Here is a 23,963-nt window from a genome sequence, read left to right as displayed (position 1 = left end):
GAATAACGCACCCTGCCACACAGCAAAAATTGTTCACTAATGGTTGAAGAGTGCGAGGTGTTGACTTGGCCTCCAAATTTCTCAGATCTCAATCCAATCGAGCATCTACGGGACGTGCTGGACAAACAGGTCTGATCCATGGAGGCTCCAACTCACAACTTACAGGATTTAATGGATCTGCTGCTAACATCTTGGTGCAAGATACCACAGCACACCTTCAGAGATCTTGTGGAGTCCATGTGTCAACGGGTCAGAGCTGTTTTGGCATCACAAGGGGGACCTACACAATATTACGCAGGTGGTTTTAATGTTCTGGCTGACCGGTGTATGCTGATCAGAGTAGAGTTCTGCTGCCCTCATGTGGAAAAAGACCCACATCAAATAGATGCAATATAAACTTTTTAACAAATCTTGTACATAGCAACAACTAACCAACATGCCCCCAAAATGAAATGGCTTTTCTTTTTTTGCCACAGTGTAACCACAGATTACACTGGGATTTAGGAGCTGTGTGTTCTTCCCTGTATAATAACAGTGTCATTCATTTTGTGTGTTATTTAAGGGAGGAGTTTTCCAGAGTGATTAAAATGGTAAATGGTCTGCCCTTATATAGTGCTTTTTGAACTTAGTGGTTCGACATATCACTGCACACGACACACACGTGCACACGCGCACGCACGCACGCACGCACGCACGCACGCACGCACACAAATGGCAGCAGAGCTGCCTTGCAAGGTGCTAGCCTGCCACTGGGGGCAACTTGGGGTTCAGTGTCTTACCCAAGGACACTTCGGTAGCCGCCCTTAAACAAGGATGAAACAAGGTTTCATCTTCGGTAAGGGTCAAGATCACAGTGGATGCAAGGAAGGAGAATTCACCCTGGATGGGGCACAATGCACACACACATTGACACATGCATTCACACCTAAGGCCAATTTAGCAGATAATCCACATACCGGTATGTTTTTGGGAGGTGAGAGAAAACAAAATGACCTGTAGGAAACCCACAGGGATTAAAATAATATCTTCACAATATGTTTTCAAAATATCGATAATACCCCCATTTAACAAACTACAATTGGGTGGTTGGATCCAAATTTTCAGTTTTGGCATAAAAAATTATATAAAATATCTACTGATTATTTTCTGTAAAAGATGTGTGATACAGTAAACCCTACGTACTATCAAAATTTTGCTTTATTTTCCAAATGTACATATACAGCAGTTAAAAACTGCATTATTAAAGAAATCTATTGAACAGTTTTGCAATAAAAGTATTACAGGTGTATAACGTCATCACCAATCTTTGCCCTGCATGGCCGGCCAAGTTAACCCCAGAGCATAACATTTATCATAACCATTATTCTTCTCAAATGAAGTCCAGCACACAACAGCTATACATAACTGACCACTTCCATCATTTTGCTGACTAAAGGATTGACATACCCACTGTGCTTCATGTTTGGTGGTTTGTCCATACGCACAGCCAGTTTAATCTTCAGGTCTGTATCCTGGCTGTTTTTGGGGATGACCATCTTGTGCAGTTCTGCGGTTTTGGGCCCATTTGTTGTAGGGTTCAGTACCACCTGGTTAAAAAGAAAAAACACGAGGAAAAGGAGAAGCATGACAAACGCATGTACAAAAGTTGATAAAAGGGCCAAAATATGGATTGTGAGGTGAATAATAAAGAGAGGAGAAGAAAAGGATACAGAGAGATCCACTAAAGAAAGGACAAAGTAGATAAAAGAGGAGCAGATGCATATTGAGGGTCTCTAATGGGAGTCTCCATCTGTTACCCTGGGAGCCTGAGCTGTAATGACTTCTAGCTTTCTTTCATGAAGCGCGCGCGCACGCGCGCACACACACACACGCACACACACACACACGCACACACACACACGATTAACTTGGCCAAAAAACTAGTAGTTTATGGGTTAACTGGGGAGGTTTAAAGAATAGCAAAGGCAGCAGCTACATTTCTAAATGGAGAAACATTAGTTCCTGAGTTCATCCAAATGGTACCAAGTATTTAGTTACCATTACACTAACTGTCAGTTTGGAATTCATGTTATTTTATTTCAGCACTCCAAAAGCAGACCTTGGGAGCATTTTTACCGTGTTTCTTGCTTTTTGCTCTTGGTGTTGTGTTCATTTAAGTTACTAACCAATTTAAGATCATCAGAGGAACATGATGGGGTACAGTTACTGTAGTAAGACAGTAATCCTTCCCCCTCAGTAAATTGCAAAATGCTTAAAATCTTTTGTCGTGAAGAGGCTGCTAATACAACCGAATGGACATAAAACTTGCATTACAAGTATTGTTTGCTCTCGAGCCTTCATTAATAAGCCTATCTTGTCTAGTGATCTATTTGTAATTACCAATCTGTTTACCTAAAACCAGAACATGAGACCGTGGGACAGTGAACACTTGGTATATTTTTGTTTATATTTTGTTTCCCCAGTTTGGTATAAAATGAGTATCATAGAATACAATGTAGCTACAGGCTGAACAATCACAACATCTCTACAGACTATGATTTTAAATCAATTGTACAGTGTGTATGTGTATGTGTGTATGTATATATATCACACACACACACACACACATATATATTTCTATGGAGTTTGTGCTTCACTCATGGACAAGAGTGTTAAACAAGGGCAGCACTTGAATTTGAAATCAAATTTGATGCTTTTCTGACACAGCAGGTGGGAATATAGTTAATGTGGAATTGACTAAAGTCTTGATGCAAGGCATTACATGATGCTATACGGGATGTTGCACAGGACGTTTGATGCAATGGCTCCGGTGTGAACAGACCTTGACTCGAAATCAGGAGTGTCATACTCAATCCACAGGTCTACAGAGACTCCATACACCAAATTCAGCCAGTGCAAACTTTAATACAAAGCTGAATCGGTGGATTTATGTTAATTGAGGTATCCAACTAAACTCTGCAGGACTGGACTGCGACACTCTGCGCTAACTGAACCTGATGGATGAGTCTCACCCTTCCAAGCTCTTTGTCCTCCAGGGCGAGGACCCCTGTGCTCTCAGTGAACAGCTTCACTTTGACCACAGGTAGTGGGTGGGTGGTGGTGAAGTCTCCTTGTGTGCCCCACCTGCAAACAAACACAACATCATGTGTACATGACAAGGTGCTCACATGGTGCCAGTGAAAAAAAACCTGTAACAGAACACTACTTAAAGAAGAATGGTCTCAGCAGTCATTTATGTGGACAGCTGGTCAAATCATATGGAATAACATTACTGGCCTTACCGGCCTGACTATTCCTGTCTGCTGAAAAAGTTTTGTTTTGTTTTGACTCATATTTGTGCCTTAACACTGTCTTTTTATAGCAAAGAAAAAGAAAAGAATACAGAGTAACAAAACAGCAAACAAACAAGTAGATGGGAAGCCTCCACAGCCAGCAAGTCCAATCCTTCTTATTACTAATTGTTATACCTTAAATGCCCTTAAAATATACTTCAAACTAGAAGAATGTCATTGAAGAAAAACTATTTCAGACATTTGACCTTGCTGTCACCTTAACACTCTTGGGATCAATAGCAAAATGTAATCAGTTAATCTGTTGGTTACAATGATAATTCCATATAAACTCTACAAACATTAAACCATTTGTTCTTGAGATACAGCACTAACGAGAATCTCGGTTGGAGCGATGGAGAGACAACCCGAATTGAAAGGCCTCTGCCTCCTAGTGGCGGAGGCATGAAAACACCATTATGAGACAACAAACAACTGAGACTGGAATAATATTAGGGATTATCTATGCTTATCCCAACGTGCTCTTGCATTCTCAAATCTGATGGTCAGAAGGTTATGATTGATCTTCAATAACAGCAAGGCTCTCACAGTAGTGCTTACTTACAAAATTAATCACAGATATATTTTATAGCGCTCATTTTTACATGTTATTGTTATTGCTGAGAGAGAGAGAGAGAGAGAGAGAGAGAGAGAGAGAGAGAGAGAGAAAGAGTGTTTGTGAGGCAGTGACAGATAGAGAGAGAAAAAATGTTGGTGAGGCAGTGACAGAGAGAGAGAGAAAGAATGTTGGTGAGGCAGTGACAGAGAGAGAGAGAAAGAATGTTGGTGAGGCAGTGACAGAGAGAGAGAGAGAGAAAGAATGTTGGTGAGGCAGTGACAGAGAGAGAGAGAGAGAGAGAGAGAGAGAGAGAGAATGTTGGTGAGGCAGTGACAGAGAGAGAGAGAGAGAGAGAGAGAGAATGTTGGTGAGGCAGTGACAGAGAGAGAGAGAGAGAGAGAGAAAGAATGTTGGTGAGGCAGTGACAGAGAGAGAGAGAGAGAATGTTGGTGAGGCAGTGACAGAGAGAGAGAGAGAGAGAGAGAGAGAGAGAGAGAGAGAGAGAGAATGTTGGTGAGGCAGTGACAGAGAGAGAGAGAGAGAGAGAGAGAGAGAGAGAATGTTGGTGAGGCAGTGACAGAGAGAGAGAGAGAGAGAGAGAGAGAGAGAGAGAGAATGTTGGTGAGGCAGTGACAGAGAGAGAGAGAGAGAGAGAGAGAGAATGTTGGTGAGGCAGTGACAGAGAGAGAGAGAGAGAGAGAGAGAGAGAGAGAGAGAGAGAGAATGTTGGTGAGGCAGTGACAGAGAGAGAGAGAGAGAGAGAGAGAGAGAGAGAGAATGTTGGTGAGGCAGTGACAGAAAGAGAGAGAAAGAATGTTGGTGAGGCAGTGACCGAGAGAGAGAGAGTGAGAGAGAAAGAATGTTGGTGAGGCAGTGACAGAGAGAGAAAGAATGTTGGTGAGGCAGTGACAGAGAGAGAGAGAGAGAGAGAGAGAGAGAGAAAGAATGTTGGTGAGGCAGTGACAGAGAGAGAGAAAGAATGTTGGTGAGGCAGTGACAGAGAGAGAGAAAGAATGTTGGTGAGGCAGTGACAGAGAGAGAGAAAGAATGTTGGTGAGGCAGTGACAGAGAGAGAGAGAATGTTGGTGAGGCAGTGACAGAGAGAGAGAGAGAGAGAGAGAGAGAAAGAATGTTGGTGAGGCAGTGACAGAGAGAGAGAAAGAATGTTGGTGAGGCAGTGACAGAGAGAGAGAGAATGTTGGTGAGGCAGTGACAGAGAGAGAGAAAGAATGTTGGTGAGGCAGTGACAGAGAGAGAGAGAGAGTGTTGGTGAGGCAGTGACAGAGAGAGAGAGAGAGAGAGAGAGAGAGAGAGAAAGAATGTTGGTGAGGCAGTGACAGACAGAGAGAGAAAGAATGTTGGTGAGGCAGTGACTGTTTATAGCTGCTATAATGTAAGTGAGAGCAGGATCTAGCTTGTTTCACAGATTGTTCACAACATTAAAACTAAACCGTTAAAAATGGTGCTGTTCATTTACAAAGAAAACTGTGCAATTGTGAGCAAGTTGCTGTGGCATAAAAGGAATTAAACACTCCATGCTGTACAGTTACAGGGGGAAAAATATCAACTCTGTGACTGAATCTCACCACAGCTTTGATGTTTAGTGTCCTATAACTGTACATCCTGGAGGTTTTTTTTTTAAATTCCTTAAAAATAAATAATTTTCTATAAAATAACTAGGCTTTGTAGGCACTAAGCAAAAACATCTGATTTTCATTCAGCTGAAACATATCTTGTAAGGATGGAATAAACAGCATCTTTTTCCTGAAAAAAACCCAAAACAAAACCCAGAGTGATCATATCTTTCAACAATAACGTACATTAAACGTGTACTCTGTAATTCAGTCCATCATGAAAAGCATTCACTTAACAACCTGCTCTGAATTACAGGCACTCATGTGGAAGCTCACCCCATCTCACACAGACACACAAATGAAGACGTTTCCTGAAATAGCCTTCCACTGAAAACAGCCTTAGGGGTGTGTCCAATCGGTCGTATCTATGCGTCACCTGGAGCTGTATAAAACTATTCTGTGAGAATAAACAGGAGCAGGCGCTGGGGCTGGACACCCAGCTGGCCGCGTGGTGAGACAATTTGCACTCAGAGCCAGATAAGAATTTATCAATGTGACTCAGCAGCTTTTATATTTATCCGAAGGTAGCTCTAGATCCCTAATGTGGAGACTTTAAATGACCTCAATCTACGCAGTGTAGCTGACTGGGTACCAATATGAAACAGAGCTGTCATTTCTAAAGCCACTAGTTGCTAAGGCAACCGATCACCACTAATAGCACTAAATAGTTCTGACCACACACACACACACACACACACACTTTGGTCCTTTTCAGTTCAATTTAGCTCCACACCTGTGTTCAGTAATTCAAGTCTGTGTGCAGTTTTTTTGTAAACTAAATTTGACCTTAGCCACATAATTAAAGTGGATAGTTCACCCAAAAATAAGCATTCTGTCATCAGTTACAGGAGTGGACGTTCTCATTATAAAACCGTACCTGGAAGCGCTGTACTGTTTACAGAAGAGGAAGAAGGACGCTTCCTTTGTTACATTTCAAAAAAATAAAGCAAGACCTAAAGCAAAATCAACTAACAATGTAAAGTACAAAGCTTGCATACAGCATCCCTCTTCCTCTGCTGTAAACAGTGCAGTGCTTCCGGGTCTAGGTGTATCATGAGAACATCCGCTCTCATGTCAACACAGCACACATGCGTCGTGGTTCTCTCAGTAACGCGTGTCGGAGATCTATGCAGAAGTGAAGATGTTTTGTGAATAAAGACTTAGTTTGAATTTGTTTGCACACCCAAAGCATTCATAGTGCTTCAAAAAACTGGGATTAAAACACTGAAGTCACATGGATCACTTTTACAATGCCTTTATGAACTTTTTGGAGCTTGAAATTTTTAAATGGACTATAAATGGAGGGACAGAAATCTCCCAGGTTTCATTAAAAATGTCTTCATTTGTGTTCCGAAGATGAACGAAAGTCGTATAGGTTTGAACCACATGAGGGTGAGTAACTGATGACAGAATTTTCAATTCTGGGTGAACTATCCCTTTAAGGCTAAAGTAGACTGTAAATTATACTGTATTCAAATGCTATGAGCAGCAAAGACATCAAATCGGCAGACTAAACTGTCTACACTTGCATATATATATATATATATAAATACACAATCCAATTCAGATCTAACAGACATTGCTACACTCAGTCAGAAGTATCCACTTTCACGAGTTACAAAGTTCGGGGGACTTACTGTACGAGAAGTACAGAGGGGACAGACAAGTTTCCTTCGACGCATCTACATGCATTCAAAATCCATGTAATTAATGCATGTTCATGTGTCAAAAGTTACCATCTCTACCTGTATGAACATTTCAAGTGTGAATGACACACAATAATGGCATACACATATTATAATTACAATAATGCTGCACAGTTCATGCTTCAATTTCCCCTGAATAAATTAAAATGAACCTTTTGCCATCTACATGTGAGGTACAGTAAACACAGTGCGAGTATCTAAAGGGTCAGGCCTAAGCAGCTGAAAGCCTACTACTCACAGTGCAATCATTTCATAAAGGCACAGCATGGACACAGCCTCACCTTAATTCAATTATTCAAAGAGATGTTTCAAATTCATGGGCACACTGGAAGAGAGAGGCACTCAGTTCTCATTTCAGCATGAGTAAAGAGACAGCATCTCACAGGCACACAGCAAAGTATGGAATAAATCACTATGTTAAATGTCTGTTTCTCTATTAAAGGTTAAGAGATGCATCCAACCCTTTATTTTTTTGCATTATTGTGTTTCCCAAAAATGAGTAATCTATTATTCCCACACTCAGTTTGATGATAGATGTGGCTAAATGAGGAAGTTAAATGAGATTGAACTGAATAATCGATCCATTTAGTGCTTTAGATGACATGTGCAAAGGGCAGCCTGCATTTGTACCATGAGCAGCGGAGCTTGTCTCAACCTGATGAATCTTTCCTCTTAGATGCTATTCAAATATTCCCGACTCTGAAACCAGGAGCAGGTCCCCATGCAATGGCAGAATGAACAGCTATAAACCTAGAGTTGAGCATGCAACAGATGAAATGAGAGCTTCTCAGACATGGAAGTGATCCTTTAATGTCCCCTTTCATCCCTACAGAACAGTGGCTTGTCCTCATCGTGCTGTCCAGGCAAGTCAATACACATTCAGATACTTAAGACAGTCTCTTTTAAAAGAGGCATTTAATGCTGAATTTCAGACATTTCCAATTCATGGCCATTGTTTTATCACATTTTAAATAGATTTGTACATATTAGCTCTGAAGGTAAAGCACAGATGTAACAAGTATTTTTCTAGGTGTTCCCAACAGTTACTGTATATAAGGGTGGACATAATAACAGACCTTTAAAAGTGAAGTAAAAATGTCCCCTGGGCCCTCTAGTGGCTGGATGCAGTATGATTTTTAACCCCACCCATTAAGTTACAGTACAGTTGACCTTAATATCTCCCGCAGGATTTTTTCTTATGATATGATTTTATAGGAATTAATCACTGATAAATAAATGGCTGTGGTTGATGAGGTGATTGAGGTTACAGTCGAGCCACATGAACGTTCATGCACTCCAACACAGACCTGAAGCTCTATACAGCTCTATAGCAAATCCTCAGCAGGGAATTCTTTGTGGATTTTCCAGTATGTTTCTCATTGTGATGTCTGAGCTGTGGTTCACTGTATTGATATTACAACTAGTAAACAAACAAGAGTGAACAATGTGATGGCAAAAATGGTGACTCCCATTCCAAACACAGAACGGAAGGGAATGGCGCCATGTGGTCCACTCATATACAGACATTGGTTCCCAAGAGATCTAATTCATTATAATATAGTCTGCATGAACTGAAATATTGGCCATTTAAGAAACTATGTGGAATTAAAGAATAAAACTGCTTTACTTTGTCAGAAGCATGTAGTGTACAAAGCCTGTTGTTGCTGTCTCGACAGATTGCCTCCATCATCATGAACACAGCTTACGGCAGCTTGACTATGACAAAATATATGTAATGCTTTGTACTGTGATTCATATAGGGGTGAGGGTTATTTAAGTTTAAGAGGGTTAAATTAATTTAAGCAACAAAACAACTGAAAATGCTGATTTTTTTTTTTTTTAAATAAGACATGTCAACAGTTTGCTAATCAAACCAGAAAGGGTGAATAAAATGAAAACTCTTTGAAAGTCTATCTATTGAACAGTCTATCAAAACCCTCCCCTGTCTGACCTAATGGCCCTGTAGCTAGTGTCTAGTCTCATGAGCTGTCTCCAGTTAACTACTTTACATAAATGTATGTGCTTGGATAAGAGAGGATGTGCTACAGAACTTGCACTGGTTCATGTTTAAAAGTTACTGAACTTTTTATTCAGTCAGCTGTTTTCATTCACTGCTGCAACATTTTTCTGGGTCCGCGTTTGGACCATGGTCCTCCAGTTGATGACCCCTGAGCTAAAGAGTCCAAATGCCGCCATTGTGAAATAGAAACTAGATCAGGGTTACGGGGTTGTCTGTACTCACTGTGGTCTGGAGGCCTCAGCCTGGTCTGTCTGAAGTTTCTCTCCTCCTTCTACTTCCATGGTACAATAGACGATTCTGTTAGGGGCCAGTGACTTCAGCCCCTGTACCTCAATGATCACAATCTGCAAAGCAACCAAAAGTGGAAAGTGACACCTTGCACTGTTTATACATATGTAGGAAGATTTACCGAAATATTCAAAGGACAACTTTTTAAAAACAAACAGTATAAGTGAGAGAAAAAACTTATAGTAAGAACATCATGACCCTTAGATCAGTGGTTCTCAACATTTTTTCAGCCATGGACATCTAGCATATTCCAACTGATCCACGGAGACCCCCCCCTACATAATATGAGTAGTATATATAAGTAGTCTACACTACACATTTTCATAAACCAACCAAGTGTCAAATGTAAATCATTTTCCGTTCAATATTAGATTTGATATACTGCCTGCTATTCACATTAACAGGGACATTTTTGTACATGAACATTAATATTTCACATTTCATTTTACCTGTTAAACTTGAACTTTTTGCAGCCTGGGGTGAGAAGTAAAATGTTCCCACATGTTATTACTAACATTACATTTTATCTGACTATCACTCTAAATTATCATTGGTTTATTTAATCCATCAATGTTGCACACAATGCAACCTTTGTTCTAATAACAACACGGTGAACATAAATCAAGGACCCCCCAAAATGAGCAAGCTAAACTACATTGGTGAGAGAGTAAATGTGCATGACCAACTTCTGATTGGAGTTCTCGTCAACTGGAAATTGCTGCTGCTGAGGTTGGCCCCACATGGACAGCCTGAATATCATTGAGATTACTGAGGATGGTACCACTTAAAAACCATGCAGATGCTTTGGACCACAATTCATATGAACAGTTATGCTATGATAGCTTTAGGACTACAATTGCCACGAACACCCCATCAGTGACCAGTGTATAAGTTTAACAAAACAGACAACCTGTAATGATTTTCCTGGTTACACATTTGCACTTTTTGACCATGTAGTAAACAGTTACAGAAGGGATCAATTTACAATCGCACTGCTCACTGTCACAGAGATGAGGATGTGTTCACTTTTGAGTCTGGTTCCTCTCAAGGTTTCTTGCTCCTATCGTCTCAGGGAGTTTTTCCTTGCCACAGTCACCCCTGGCTTGCTCATCAGGGATAAATTCATACATTTAAAAATGAATATCCTGAATGTATTTAGCTCTGTAAAGCTGCTTTGTGACAATGTCCATTGTTTAAAAGCGCTATACAAATAAAATTAAATGAGGGTATTAGCATATAGGGTAATTTAAAAAACAGTAAGTCAAGTCAAGTCTGTCACTCTTCTGAAATTGAATGGCTCTAAAGAATTTATTTAACATGTATTCTGAAGTGATATCATACATAATTAAATATTAAATATATATATATATATATATATATATATATATATATATATATATATATATATATATATATATATATATATATATATATAGAAACAATCCAATGGGCCCCTGTAATTATGCCATGGTCCACAAGGGGTCTGCAGAGCCCTGGTTGAGAGACGCCACCAAAGATAGCTTACTGAACGCAAATACTGTATATAAAGCTGTGAATGTATAGAGCTGAGCTCTTCTGCTTAATATGTGCATAAATTGGACAAAAACAAGTGTACAATTGGCCCATGGAGTGATTTCCGTCTAAAGATGTGAAATGCCAGCTAATCTGTGTGTATGCCTAACTACATAGGTAGGGTCAGATAATTAACCTTGTAATAGCTAGCAAGTTGACGGCTGGTGGCAGGTTTTACATGCTACATACTTTGAAAAAGCCCTTTGAATTCAATTATTCTTGAATGATTAGAGATGGAAAAAGCTAATAAACCGGAAAATACCACAGTTAAACAATTGTGATCAGCCCAGATAATTGTGTTCCTCTGGCAGAAAAACCCTAGATGCATGGGAATACATGTAGGGACAAAATAAGGGATTTCTCACTCACCTCCAGGGTGAAGGATAACACTACATCTGATTTGGAGAGTGGCAGATCACTCTCATCCCCTATATCCAGGAAGCTGTTCATAGGAGTGAGTTTTGGCTTGATTTTGGGCTTCAAGTCTTTAGCTACAGGAAGGCTCTCCAGGTTTGCCATTAGCAGGTTGACTGATGATCTCAGCTCCTCCACATACATCATCTCCATATCCTTAGACATGAACTTGGGGAACTTCCTTTCCTACCAAGTATATTCAGGACATGTGTTAAAGAATAATGAGAGATGGAATGCTATATAACAAAAAGTGTATTTTGTACATTTTTGATGTATTTGTGATCATGATGGTCCAAACAATATATGGTTCCTTCTAAAACTCATGAGTAAAACATGCTACCAAGTCAACAACAAACAAATCAGCATCTTGCCAAAAACTCCCAGATATGGACCATTTTGTGTGTTGCAGAATTTTCACAGACATTCTTTAGAACTAAAACATGACAAAAATGAAAACTCAGAAGAAATACTTTTTTTCTAGACATACAGTTGCAATCAATATTATTCAACCTGCATTGCAAATCAGTTTATTGAAAACAATTACAGACTTTCAGCTGTTTGCAATGAACAAATCAAACAAAAGCAATTGAAATAGTTCAACACAAGGAATGCTTCAAGTGTTTTCCCCAAATTCTACCACTTGAATAATTTTGAAACTGGAGAAATCATTATAAGTTGCATTTTCTGTTGAATTTGGCGAAACCACTTGAAACATTCAAGCTAAAAGTCTGTAATTGTTTACAATAAACCTGATTTGTAATGTGGGTTGAATAAATTTGATTGCAACTGTATCAAGACCAGGCATATATCAGGCAAAAATAAGCACACATACACTCACAGGCCACTTTAATATGAACACCTGTACACATCATGTGGCAGCAGTGTAATGCATAGAATACAAGTCAAAAGTTCAGCCAATGTTCACATCAAACATCACAATGGGGAACCTCAGTGACATGGTTGTTGGTACCAGACAGGCTAATTTGAATATTTTAGAAATTGTTGATCTCCTGGGATTTTTGCTCACAACAGTCTCTGGAATTTGCACAGAATGGTAAGAAAAACATCTAGTGAGCATCAATTCAGCAGGCAGAAACACCATGTTATTACTTTGAGCTAACATGAAGTCTATTGTAACTCAAATAACCACTCTTTACAACCACGGTGAGCAGAAAAGCATCTCAGAATGTACATGTCAAAGTTAGTCAGTGGGCACAGACTCACCAAAAATGGACAGTTGAAGATTGGAAAAACATCACTTGGTCTTTTTCCAATTTTCATTCACTGAGCTGCTGCCACACAAATGGCTGACTGGATAATTGCATGAATTTGCCTGTGTACAGGTGCTCCAGTGGACAATAAGTGTATAGTGTAACTCTGGAGCCACAACAGCATTAAGACCGAAACTCTGACATACTCTGGCGATTCTGTCTGTGAGCTGCAGTCTCCCGTCCAATTCTCTGCGGATCTGTGCTGCCTGCTCATCAACATTGTCCAGCTGGAGAATACAATTAAAAAACACATATTTAAATGAAAGACTTAATGAATCCTCATTTGACTTTCGCTGGAGAATCTGTAAAGACACCTACAAAAAAACGGGACAACGGCAGTTTCCAATTAAAAGAGATTAAGACAGCTGTATTGTAAGGACATATCACATAAAAATTCAGACAGTGGAATGCTCAGCTGACCTTGCATCATTGCTTTTTCTAAAACACAAATATACACAGTAAAAACCCATGTTGGCACACTGTCAAGAATGGGTTTCCTCTCATTCAGTCTACATGAGTGGGAGGCTCTCTCTCACGCTCTCTCTCTCTCTCTCCTGTTTCCATTTGATAAGCTTCCCTCCCTGAGGCAGCAATAGTGCTGAAACTTTGCTAATTTCACACAGCAGTATCAATATAGACACACCAAATTAGGAACTGTGTGTGTATGTGTTATGGTGTGGGCCACCAATATGCATTTCTCAAGACCACATTATTTGTACCATTGAAGTGATGGCTTTCGTTTTCCCAACTCCTACTCAGACGCTTATATCACATTACCATTTACTTCCTTGCTATTAATGATGGTTACTCTCACAAAGATGTGACAGATGTGTGGGTGAATGCTGGACAAAAATTCCTTCATGTGCACCCATAACATGCTGGAAAACCCTAAGCTATCGGCTGAGCTGTTTTCACCAATTACTGCTGACTTAATCATAGGTCATTTACACATTAGGCTGCAGAGGCAGTGGGAAACACAAAGGCTTAATGATGCAGTTGGGCATGTTCACGCTGCAGAGTGTGACAAGCAGTCACAGTGTTGAGAGAAAACCTTCAGTGTATTGCCAATACTTTGATAAGGCCAGGGAAATGATTTAATGAGCTACTGTGATTGTCAGCCTAAACAGACTGGAAGTGTGAAGGGATCTCTCTATAGTAATGTAAACACTACTCTCAGACAGAGTGAATCCTGCTGTATACCACATTAGAGATGACTCATAGCTAAGCACAGTGTAAAACATTAACTCCTGAACATTCCATTTCTTCCTTACTTGTAGCCAATTGCCTTCAGCTAGCTGTGCCTTCCATGTTACATGACAGCTACCAGTCTGGGAGTATGAGTGCTAACATATTAAGCAGATCATAGCACAATTTAACACTCCTGGAAGAGAATGCTACAGTAACTGACTAGCATCATGGGGGAGAGTTGATCTTTGAGGCATGACCAATATATGCACATTGAATATACAGATTAGGTTTCTTCGTTATGGCAAGAAGGAACTAGAGTATCTGATAACTGACAGAATGTGTCATGAGAGGCTTTGGAGACACTGCTCGCTGATTAGGAATTAATGGTGTCATCCGTATTCCATTTCTGGCAGGTAATTAGAGCCTGTGCAAAAACAGAAAATTGATGATATTCAAAGCCTATACGTGGCTAATTAGTGTGTAAACTTGACAGTGCTGTCAAAACATATTTCACTATGTCACAAATACCATTTTAATTTACATGATATTTGAATGTGAAAATCCATATTTGAATGTTTAAGATCCTATATTTTATTTTTAGGTGTCTATAGAAACACATTTCCCAAAATGATCCTAGTCTCTTGACGTAGTAAACAGGGCCTCTCATTAAGAGTCAGCACAAGTATATCACAAGATGATTGCTAGATGTTCATCAGATTTAGTATTTAAATCTAGTATTTAAATCTAGTAAATTAAATAGTAAATGTAGTGACATTGTAACTCCTGAACACCGGGAAAGCCAAACACGGAAACTTTTGATTTTGCTGTATAAATAACCAGGACGTTATTACTGTAGAATTAATTGGAATTAGATTTTTGGGGAGATGGAGCATTTACATTGCAGTCTCAGGTCATGTTCTATATGTACACACACACAGTATCTCACAAAAGTGAGTACACCCCTCACATTTTTGTAAATATTTGATTATATCTTTTCATGTGGCAACACTGAAGAAATGACACTTTGCTACAATGTAAAGTAGTGAGTGTACAGCTTGTGTAACAGTGTAAATTTGCTGTCCCCTCAAAATAACTCAACACACAGCCATTAATGTCTAAACCACTGGCAACAAAAGTGAGTACACCCCTAAGTGAAAATGTCCAAATTGGACCCAATTAGCCATTTTCCCTCCCCGGTGTCATGTGACTTGTTATTGTTACAAGGTCTCAGGTGTGAATGGGGAGCAGGTGTGTTAAATTTGGTGTCATCGCTCTCACACTCCCTCATACTGGTCACTGGAAGTTCAACATGGCACCTCATGCCAAAGAACTCTCTGAGGATCTGAAAAAATAATTGTTGCTCTACATAAAGATGGCCTAGGCTATAAGAAGATTGCCAAGACCCTGCCACTGAGCTGCAGCATGTATGATGTACGTAATAGACGTATGAGTGCTGCCAGCATTGCTGCAGAGGTTGAAGGGGTGGGGGGTCAGCCTGTCAGTGGTCAGACCATACGCCGCACACTGCATCAAATTGGTCTGCATGGCTATCGTCCCAGAAGGAAGCCTCTTCTAAAGATGATGCACAAGAAAGCCCGCAAACAGTTTGCTGAAGACAAGCAGACTAAGGACATGGATTACTGGAACCATGTCCTGTGGTCTGATGAGACCAAGATAAACTTATTTAGTTCAGATGGTGTCAAGCGTGTGTGGTGGCAACCAGGTGAGGAGTACAAAGACAAGTGTGTCTTGCCTACAGTCAAGCATGGTGGTGGGAGTGTCATGGTCTGGGGCTGCGTGCTGCCGGCACTGGGGAGCTATAGTTCATTGAGGGAACCATGAATGCCAACATGTACTGTGACATACTGAACCTGAGCATGATCAGTATGCAGTATTCTAGCATGATAACGACTGAAAACACACCTCCAAGACGACCACTGCCTTTCTAAAGAAGCTGAGGGTGAAGGTGATGGACTGGCCAAGCATGTCTCCAGACCTAAACCCTATTGAGCATCTGTGGGGCATCCTCAAACAGAAGATGGAGAAGCACAAGGTCTCTAGCATCCACCAGCTCCGTGATGTCGTCATGGAGGAGTGGAAGAGGACTCCAGTGGCAACCTGTGAAGCTCTGGTGAACTCCATGCCCAAGAGGGTTAAAGCAGTGCTGGAAAATAATGGTGGCCACACAAAATATTGACACTTTGGGCCCAATTTGGACATTTTCACATTTTCACGCCAGCGGTTTAGACATTAATGGCTGTGTGTTGAGTTATTTTGAGGGGACAGCAAATTTACACTGTTACACAAGCTGTACACTCGCTACTTTACATTGTAGCAAAGTGTCATTTCTTCAGTGTTGTCACATGAAAAGATATAATCAAATATTTACAAAAATGTGAAGGGAGTACTCACTTTTGTGAGATACTAATTTTTTTATATATATATATATATATATATATATATATATATATATATAGATAGATAGATAGATAGATAGATAGATAGAAAGGGCTTAATATCTGTCAGAAAAACCTGCTCAAACTTTTTTTTGTCACAATGACTTACTACATAATAAAATACAGCATGTAAGCAAACACAGAAATTACAAAGCCGGTTGATAAGTTATCAGTGGCTTATCAGTATTATTTGGGTCCTCGTCTAGCCTTGATGACCTTACCCTGTCCATCTACAATTGAATGAAGGTGGACAATCATATTGGCAGATTTTCTGACAACAGTCAATATAAGCATCACCATTCATACTACCATCCACTTTTGTTAAAAACAAACAACAACAGCAAAAATGTTTGTGCAACGCCACACCATAATCGCATCCCATTATGTTTGACAGTTGCCTAAGTGCACGTCTCCTTAAACTTCCGGCATATTCCTCACATAGACTTGTCCAGTGCTGCTATAGGAAACCATTCAGCCAGTGAGTCTTGTTCTCTGGCAAAAGCTTAATCTCTGCTTTAATCTGAGGATCAGTTTTAAACTTATGATTTGTGCTCTTTTTGACCAAAATGATGTCTTCTCTTTCACTAATCTTTTTGTACTTCACTGAGCCACTCTCTCTTTGTTTCTTCACAATGTCAGTCTGCCTCTAACAACCACTCTAACAGCAGTTTCTCTTTGTGAAGATCTTTCCTCAGCCACCACATCAATTTCCACATGATTTCTAGGCTTATTGCTGGTTTTTGTCCCATTTTATCACTTCTTCTAAATCATAAATCAGTGCCAACAATGCTTGTTTATAATAACTAACAGCTCTACTTTCAGACCTCACTGTAGACACTTTATTGACTACACGTTCACTAAATGATCATGACAATCAGTTCATGGCTATTAAGCATATGTTTCCTCTGCAACCTACACAAACACCCTGGCAACCACACCAATTACAACATGACAACTGCACCACACTCAGCAAACATGTGCATCACACATTTGTGAAAAGTTGATCAACTTTTTTTTCAAGTTGACTGCCCTGAAAACAGTCAATCTGTCTAAAGATAAACAGAACCAACTACATTCAAACAGTCAATATTCTGTTTTATGTGCCTACTGATTTTATATGGATTTCATGTGCTTTCTAAATACCAGTGTTTGTGGAGCTTATTAAGAAAACAAACTAAATTAAGTAGTTTTTTTTTAAAATTTTAATTAAAAAAAAAAAAAAAAAGTAATTTCTTTTTCAACACCATAAATGCAAAATAGAGAAGTGTTCTGTTTGGAGAAAGGAAAACACTACATTCCAGCATAATTGATCATTGATGGGAACAATGACTTCCGAATTCTACAGGAAAATGTCGTTACATCTGTTCATGACCTGAATCTAAAGAGAAAGTGGGGCACGCAGCAACACAATGACCCTAAGCACACAAGTCGTTCTACTAAAGAATGGTTAAAGAAGAATAAGGTTAATGCTTTGGAATGGTCAAGTCAAAGTCCTGACCTTAATCCAATAGCAATGCTGTGGAAGGACCTGAAGCAAGCAGTTCATGTGAGGAAATCCACCAACATCCCAGAGCTGAAGCTGTTCTGTACTGAGGAATTGGCTAAAATTCCTCCAAGCTGATGTACAGGACTGATCAACAGTTACCGGAAATGTTTAGTTGCAGTTATTGCTGCACAAGTGGGTCATACCAGATACTGAAGGCAAAGGTTCACATACTTTTGCCACTCAAAGATATGTAATATTGGATCATTTTCCTCAATAAATAAATGACCAAGTATAATATTTTTGTCTTGTTTGTTTATTTGGGTTCTCTTTGTCTACTTTTAGTACTTGTGTGAAAATCTGATGTTTTAGGTCATATTTACAAAGAAATATAGTAGTTTCTAAAGGGTTCACAAACTTTCAAGCACCACTGTATTTGACTTTGTTCATACAATTAAATAAGATGCTTTAAATAAGAAGCTTTAATTAAATTCTCACTGCATGCCCACAAACACCCACTCGCAAACCTACCTAAAAATACAGACACACATACCCATTGACACACACACACAGACACAGACACAGACACAGACACAGACACAGACACACACACACACACACACACACACACACACACACACACACACACAGAATGTGGCAGATTTTCTTCTTGTTGCTGCGTTACCTAGTTGGAATGTCAATTTTATTTTGCTTTGGCTACTACTTCTATGACAACAAGGCTCAGGAACCTCCTAATGACAGATGTAGTCTAGGGGCCAATCACGTTGAAATCACAAGTTGGTGTATTTCTAGAGGTAATGCTGCTCAAGACATGTAGCAAAAATAAAGCTAAGATTTTGATTGATTTTGTGCAGCTTGCAGCTAATTTAAAAAATGTCCAGTATAAATCATATTCATTTTGGTGTTTTATGCCACACAGTGCTTTGTCTTTAAAATGAGCCTTACTCTGGCTGTCTACGAAAACGCCGATGCATTGCTACTTAATCAAAAGTCTTCAGCCTGATTCATTCCTTGGACGGAGCGCTGTGAATTGGCCGGTGGAGCTCCAACTCTGATGCTCTCGCCTTTAAACACGTTTATCACCGTGCCGTGTTGGTCGTAGCAAATCCATTTGTTTAACTGCATCTCTCATACTGAGGTGGAAGCATTCTTAAAGTCAACAGCTTCTAAACAGTGGAGATAAAAGTTATGCATCTGAACTGAAGGCTTAATATAAAAAAATGTTTCATTATTTTATCTCTGTTCAGAGTTGCTTTTCTCCTTCAAGTCAGTGCAGTTGAGCTGTTTCTTACAAAATCAATGATTAAATCATTATTTAAGAAGAGGAGAGCCATACAAGCATTCGATTTTAGTCATCCTATGAGTAAAATTCAAAAGCCTCGAATCATGCTATCAAATAAATGTTCAGACTATGTTGCAAAAAAAATACAACATTCACATCTCCACTGTTTTATCTGACAATAAACACAGCAATAAAACATGCAATTTCACGTATCCCACTTGCTGTTTATTGCCCGTCGTTTGATGAACAGCTAAATTCCTCTGTTCTGAAAGTCAGACGACGCATAAGTGTTTGCAGCACAGTGCATAGAGGTCTAGGACAACTACTGAATATTCAGTTCTTTTTGCTGGTTTAAACACAGGTTATCCACAGTGATCTTGTATAAACCACTGCAATACACATGGTGGGTACAAAATGCTAATTATGCTAATTAAAATCTTTAAAGGTCACTCAAAGAATCAACACTGAGAAATAAATTTCTTCAGTGGCGGGAATACAGGATGGAAATAAGTGAAATGGGGCTTTTAAAGAATTCATTCTCCTAGGAATATTAATGCCTTTTCTGTCTCTGACTTTTGAGCCTCAAGGCAGTAGGACAGGTAATTGCCCACTAAATTGATCATTCATTAGATGTGTGTGTGTGTGTGTGTGTATGTATGTATGTATGTATGTATGTATGTATGTATGTATGTATGTATGTATATATATAAAATATATATATATATATATATATATATATATATATATATATATATATAAAAAATATATATATATATATATATATAAAATATATATATATATATATATATATATATATATATATATATATATATATATATATATATATAAAAACATAAATTAAGATATTAACCATCACAGTCATTTCCTAAAGTGATATGCCACTAATTCATTACCACTTCCTTCTAGTTAATGAGGGGTGATAGAGCGACGGGGTGCAGAGGCTGAATGCGTTCATTACGGGGGTGATGACAGGTGCAAGTAGGAGACGAGAGCGATGGCTGGTGGGAGCATTTCTCTCTCATGCTGCAGTCGCACTGGACCACAGGTGTTAAGCATGGCAGGGTGAATCACCTCCCTGATCACAAGGAAACAGCTGGTGTTTCTACTTGTCCACTTGCCCAACTAGATCACAACCCCCTTCACTCTACTCATCCAAAATCTTGCTGCAGTTCCAGTCTTTTGGTGTATATATCTGAATGCAGATTAACGTAATACTGTTCTGGGAATCTCTGAGAGTTCAACTTCCTAACTGAGCTGCTGTTGCTGATAGACACTTAGATTTCACAATAATAGCACCTACAGTTGATGAGGCAGATCTAGCAAGGAAGAAATTTGACAAATTTACTAGTGGCAAAGGTAGCATCCTATGACAGTGCCACGTTTATTGAAAAAAAAAAAAAAAAAACAACAAAAAAACTGATCTACTGACCGGTAGGTTGAGAGTTCAAACCCCATCACCACCAAGCTGCCACTGTTGGGCCCTTAACCCTCAACTGCTCAGATGTATAAATGAAATAATGAATGTCACTCTGGATAAGAGCGTCTGCCAAATGCCATAAATGTAAAATGTACTGCCTATGTTTTTCTATGGAGATTGCATGTCTATAGTACGTGCTTGATATTATGCTGCCTGTTAGCAATGAGTGTGGCTGAAACACCTGAACACAATCAATAGAACGGATGTCCACATACTTTTGGCCATATAGTGTATGTTTATATCAATGCTTGCCATCTTCTGTCATTATATTATTCATTTTTATTATTCATTTTTAAATTGTCTCTTGCTTTTATAATACACAAGTCTGCATTTTCTATCCCTGATTTTTTTTCAGGCTGTAAGTGCTTGTTTAAAGGTGCTGGTCTAGACGCTATTGAAGGACCTGTCCAAGATTATTCTACTCAAGAAGAATCTAGAAACATCAGAGGCGTGCACTACACAGGGAATGGCGCATCAGGAAAATTAACAAAGCACGTGCTTAACCCCTCTCTGAATACGCATAAATCTGCTTGTGTATATATTAACTTAACTTTTAGACCAAAGTCTGAAAGTGTATACGACCCTTTAGTTCCAGTGTCTCAGTCCGTCTTTTACAGTCATTCTGGAGTTCCTGCAGTCAAATACGGTCACTTTCCACCACAAACACCCAGCTGAACAGTTTTGTCTTTCAATTTGTCATCTGTCTCTATCCATTAGCATTCTTCCATCCATCCCTACCCTGTGCCTCTCATTTAGCCTCCTCTCAGACTTTTCTCCCTGCTTCTAAAGAGCACCCTCACTCAAACAGTTCCTGCAATTATCTGGCACTTAATCAATCTTTCATTGACTTCACACTACAATTGTTCCCCATCTTCCTTACACTATAAACATTTAGGTAAAACATCTGGCACAGGCTGGTGGAACAATCAGTAAATCATAAGAGGAGCAAACTACTGAAATAGAACAAAGATAATCAGATTATCAGAAAGAAAAATAACATGGGCTGGGTATTACAAATTTATTAGTCATAAAAGATGATAGATGACTATGTTAATCTGACTAAGCTGATATAAATGTCAAAGTACAGCATGAAGACTTTATTCGGTTTCTTATTGTCACTATTGATTAATCACTAATGACAACAGTCATTAGTGACAAAGCTTTAGAGAAGCCTGATTTTAGAGACTGTAATCAATAACACAATGGCTACAAACTTAAATAAACATATAAATAGGTAGATAAATAAACAAACAAACAAATAAACATGTAAGATCAGAGAATCACAAAGAGCTGTCGGTTCAAAGAGTTGGTCTTGGGTGGGTGGGGGATGGTTACCCCTCTTCTATTCCTACTCTTCTTTTTATTTCTCTTAGGCATCTAGAGATTTTCACATCTTAGAAGCCCTGAATATACTTAATATATAGATGACACTTTACATTTTGATGAGAACCCTGTGCGAATTGTCCTTCTCGTCACATCATACTTATAAACATTTTGTGTATGTACTGTGCAAAGGTTAGTGGACATATTCAGGCCAAACTAACAAGAAGGAATGACAGCTAGCTGAAGCTCATGCCTGATTTTATCACAAAATAATTATCACAAAATAATTATTCCCTCATTAATACCTCACAAAAACAATATACACTGACTGGCCAAAAAAAGGTCGCTGTTTGGATTTAAATAAGCAAATACGTAAGAGCCTATGATTGGATCATTATTCCAGTTATTAATATGTTTCAGCTAGCAACAATTCTTTTAACCCTAACTGATGCAGTGTGAAGACATATCCTGTGGTCGTTGAAAAGATGTTATTGTGTTTCAGAAGGGGTTATTATTGGCCTGCATCAAGCAAACAAAACAACTAATTAGATTGCTAAAATCCCTGGAGTTGGTTTAAGAACTGTCCAACACATTATTAAAGCCTGGAAGGAGAGTTGTGAACTCTCAACTTTTAGGAGGAATTGTGGTCTGAAAAATGAATGTTCAAAATCTTGAATGATCGTAATCGGAGCTCTTGAAAAGGCTTTGTGAAGTCACATCGTAAAAAAATCGATAGCAGAACTCATGGCTATGTTTAATAGTGAAAGTAAGAGCATTTCCACATGCACAACGCAAGGAGAACTTACAAGATTAGAACTAGACACCTGTGTGGCCTAATCAATGTTGGGATAATCAGATAAGAACGAGTTCAATTTGCTAGGGACCATAAAGATGAGTCCAGATTTACCCTATTCCAAAACGATGGGTGCATCAGAGTAAGAAAGGAAGCACATGAAGCGATGCACCCCTCATGCATAGTGCCTACTGTACAAGCCTCTGGAGGAAGTGTTATGATCTGGGGTTGCTTCAATTGGTCAGGTCTAGGCTCTGCAACATTATGCAGCAATAATATGAAGTCAGCTGAGTACCTGAATGGACTGAGTGACCAAGTTATCTCATCAATTGATTTTTTTCTTCCCTGACGGCACATTCCAGGGTGACGATGCCAAGATTCATCAGGCTCAAATTGTGAGAGAGTGGTTCAGGGAATGTGAGGAATCATTTTCACACATGAATTGGCCACCACAGAGTCCTGACCTTAACCCCACTGAAAGTATTTGAGGTGAGCTGGAGGAGACATTTTGGAGTGGTTCGACTCTCCCGTCCTCAATACAAGATCTCGGCCAAAAATTTATGCAACTCCAGATTGAAATAAATGTAGACACGTTACACAAGGTTATCGAAAAAATGCCACGATGTATGCACACTAACTGAATACTAGGAATTTGCCTGAATGCAGTGTACTGGTACTGTAGGACATTCAAGGTGGTGTTCACATCACTAGTGATGCACAGATATAAACAAATACACACTAATAGATTGGGGGTTCTGATCCTATCATTTCCTAATGATGGTAACTGAACAGAATGAATAGATAATGTGTTCTAAACAGATACAAATATAGGAATAGGAGACACATTATTCTTTTTTTTTGTCAGTGGTTTGCCTCAATAGCTTGACCTAAACACTGCCTTATTGAGCTTCAAAATAAAACTATACATCTCCCATGTTTCTACACAAACTGGCCCAAAATTCACAAAAGACATCTTTTTTTATTTATAGATCAAACCCATCATATATGCAGTCAACACACTGAGGGCAACATCTCTCTGCTCTCTTTATTCCTCTAAAAAACTTTTTTTAAAATCTAAATAAATGTAAAAATACTGACTTCATTGTGCATGCTTTTTTCCATTCTG

The 23,963-nt window shown here is 39.1% G+C and overlaps 1 protein-coding gene across 4 annotated transcripts in view; it reads right to left on the bottom strand.

The window, feature by feature from the left end:
• cadps2 (Ca++-dependent secretion activator 2) overlaps positions 1-23,963 on the bottom strand; it is a 138,472-nt gene that overhangs the window by 65,080 nt on the left and 49,429 nt on the right. For all 4 annotated transcript variants that reach the window (XM_017485062.3, XM_017485067.3, XM_053685932.1 and 1 more), the window contains exons 4-8: positions 12,940-13,020; positions 11,478-11,708; positions 9,471-9,592; positions 3,012-3,123; positions 1,447-1,586 (exon numbers count right to left, since the gene is read on the bottom strand). In XM_017485062.3, the coding sequence (XP_017340551.1) occupies positions 1,447-1,586; positions 3,012-3,123; positions 9,471-9,592; positions 11,478-11,708; positions 12,940-13,020 (686 nt within the window). The remainder of the gene's footprint in view (positions 1-1,446; positions 1,587-3,011; positions 3,124-9,470; positions 9,593-11,477; positions 11,709-12,939; positions 13,021-23,963) is intronic.

Source organism: Ictalurus punctatus, chromosome 14 (assembly GCF_001660625.3).
Source record: "Ictalurus punctatus breed USDA103 chromosome 14, Coco_2.0, whole genome shotgun sequence".
Lineage (NCBI taxonomy): Eukaryota > Metazoa > Chordata > Actinopteri > Siluriformes > Ictaluridae > Ictalurus > Ictalurus punctatus.
Note: the sequence above shows the minus strand (reverse complement) of the source record. Positions and strands in the feature narration are given on the sequence as shown.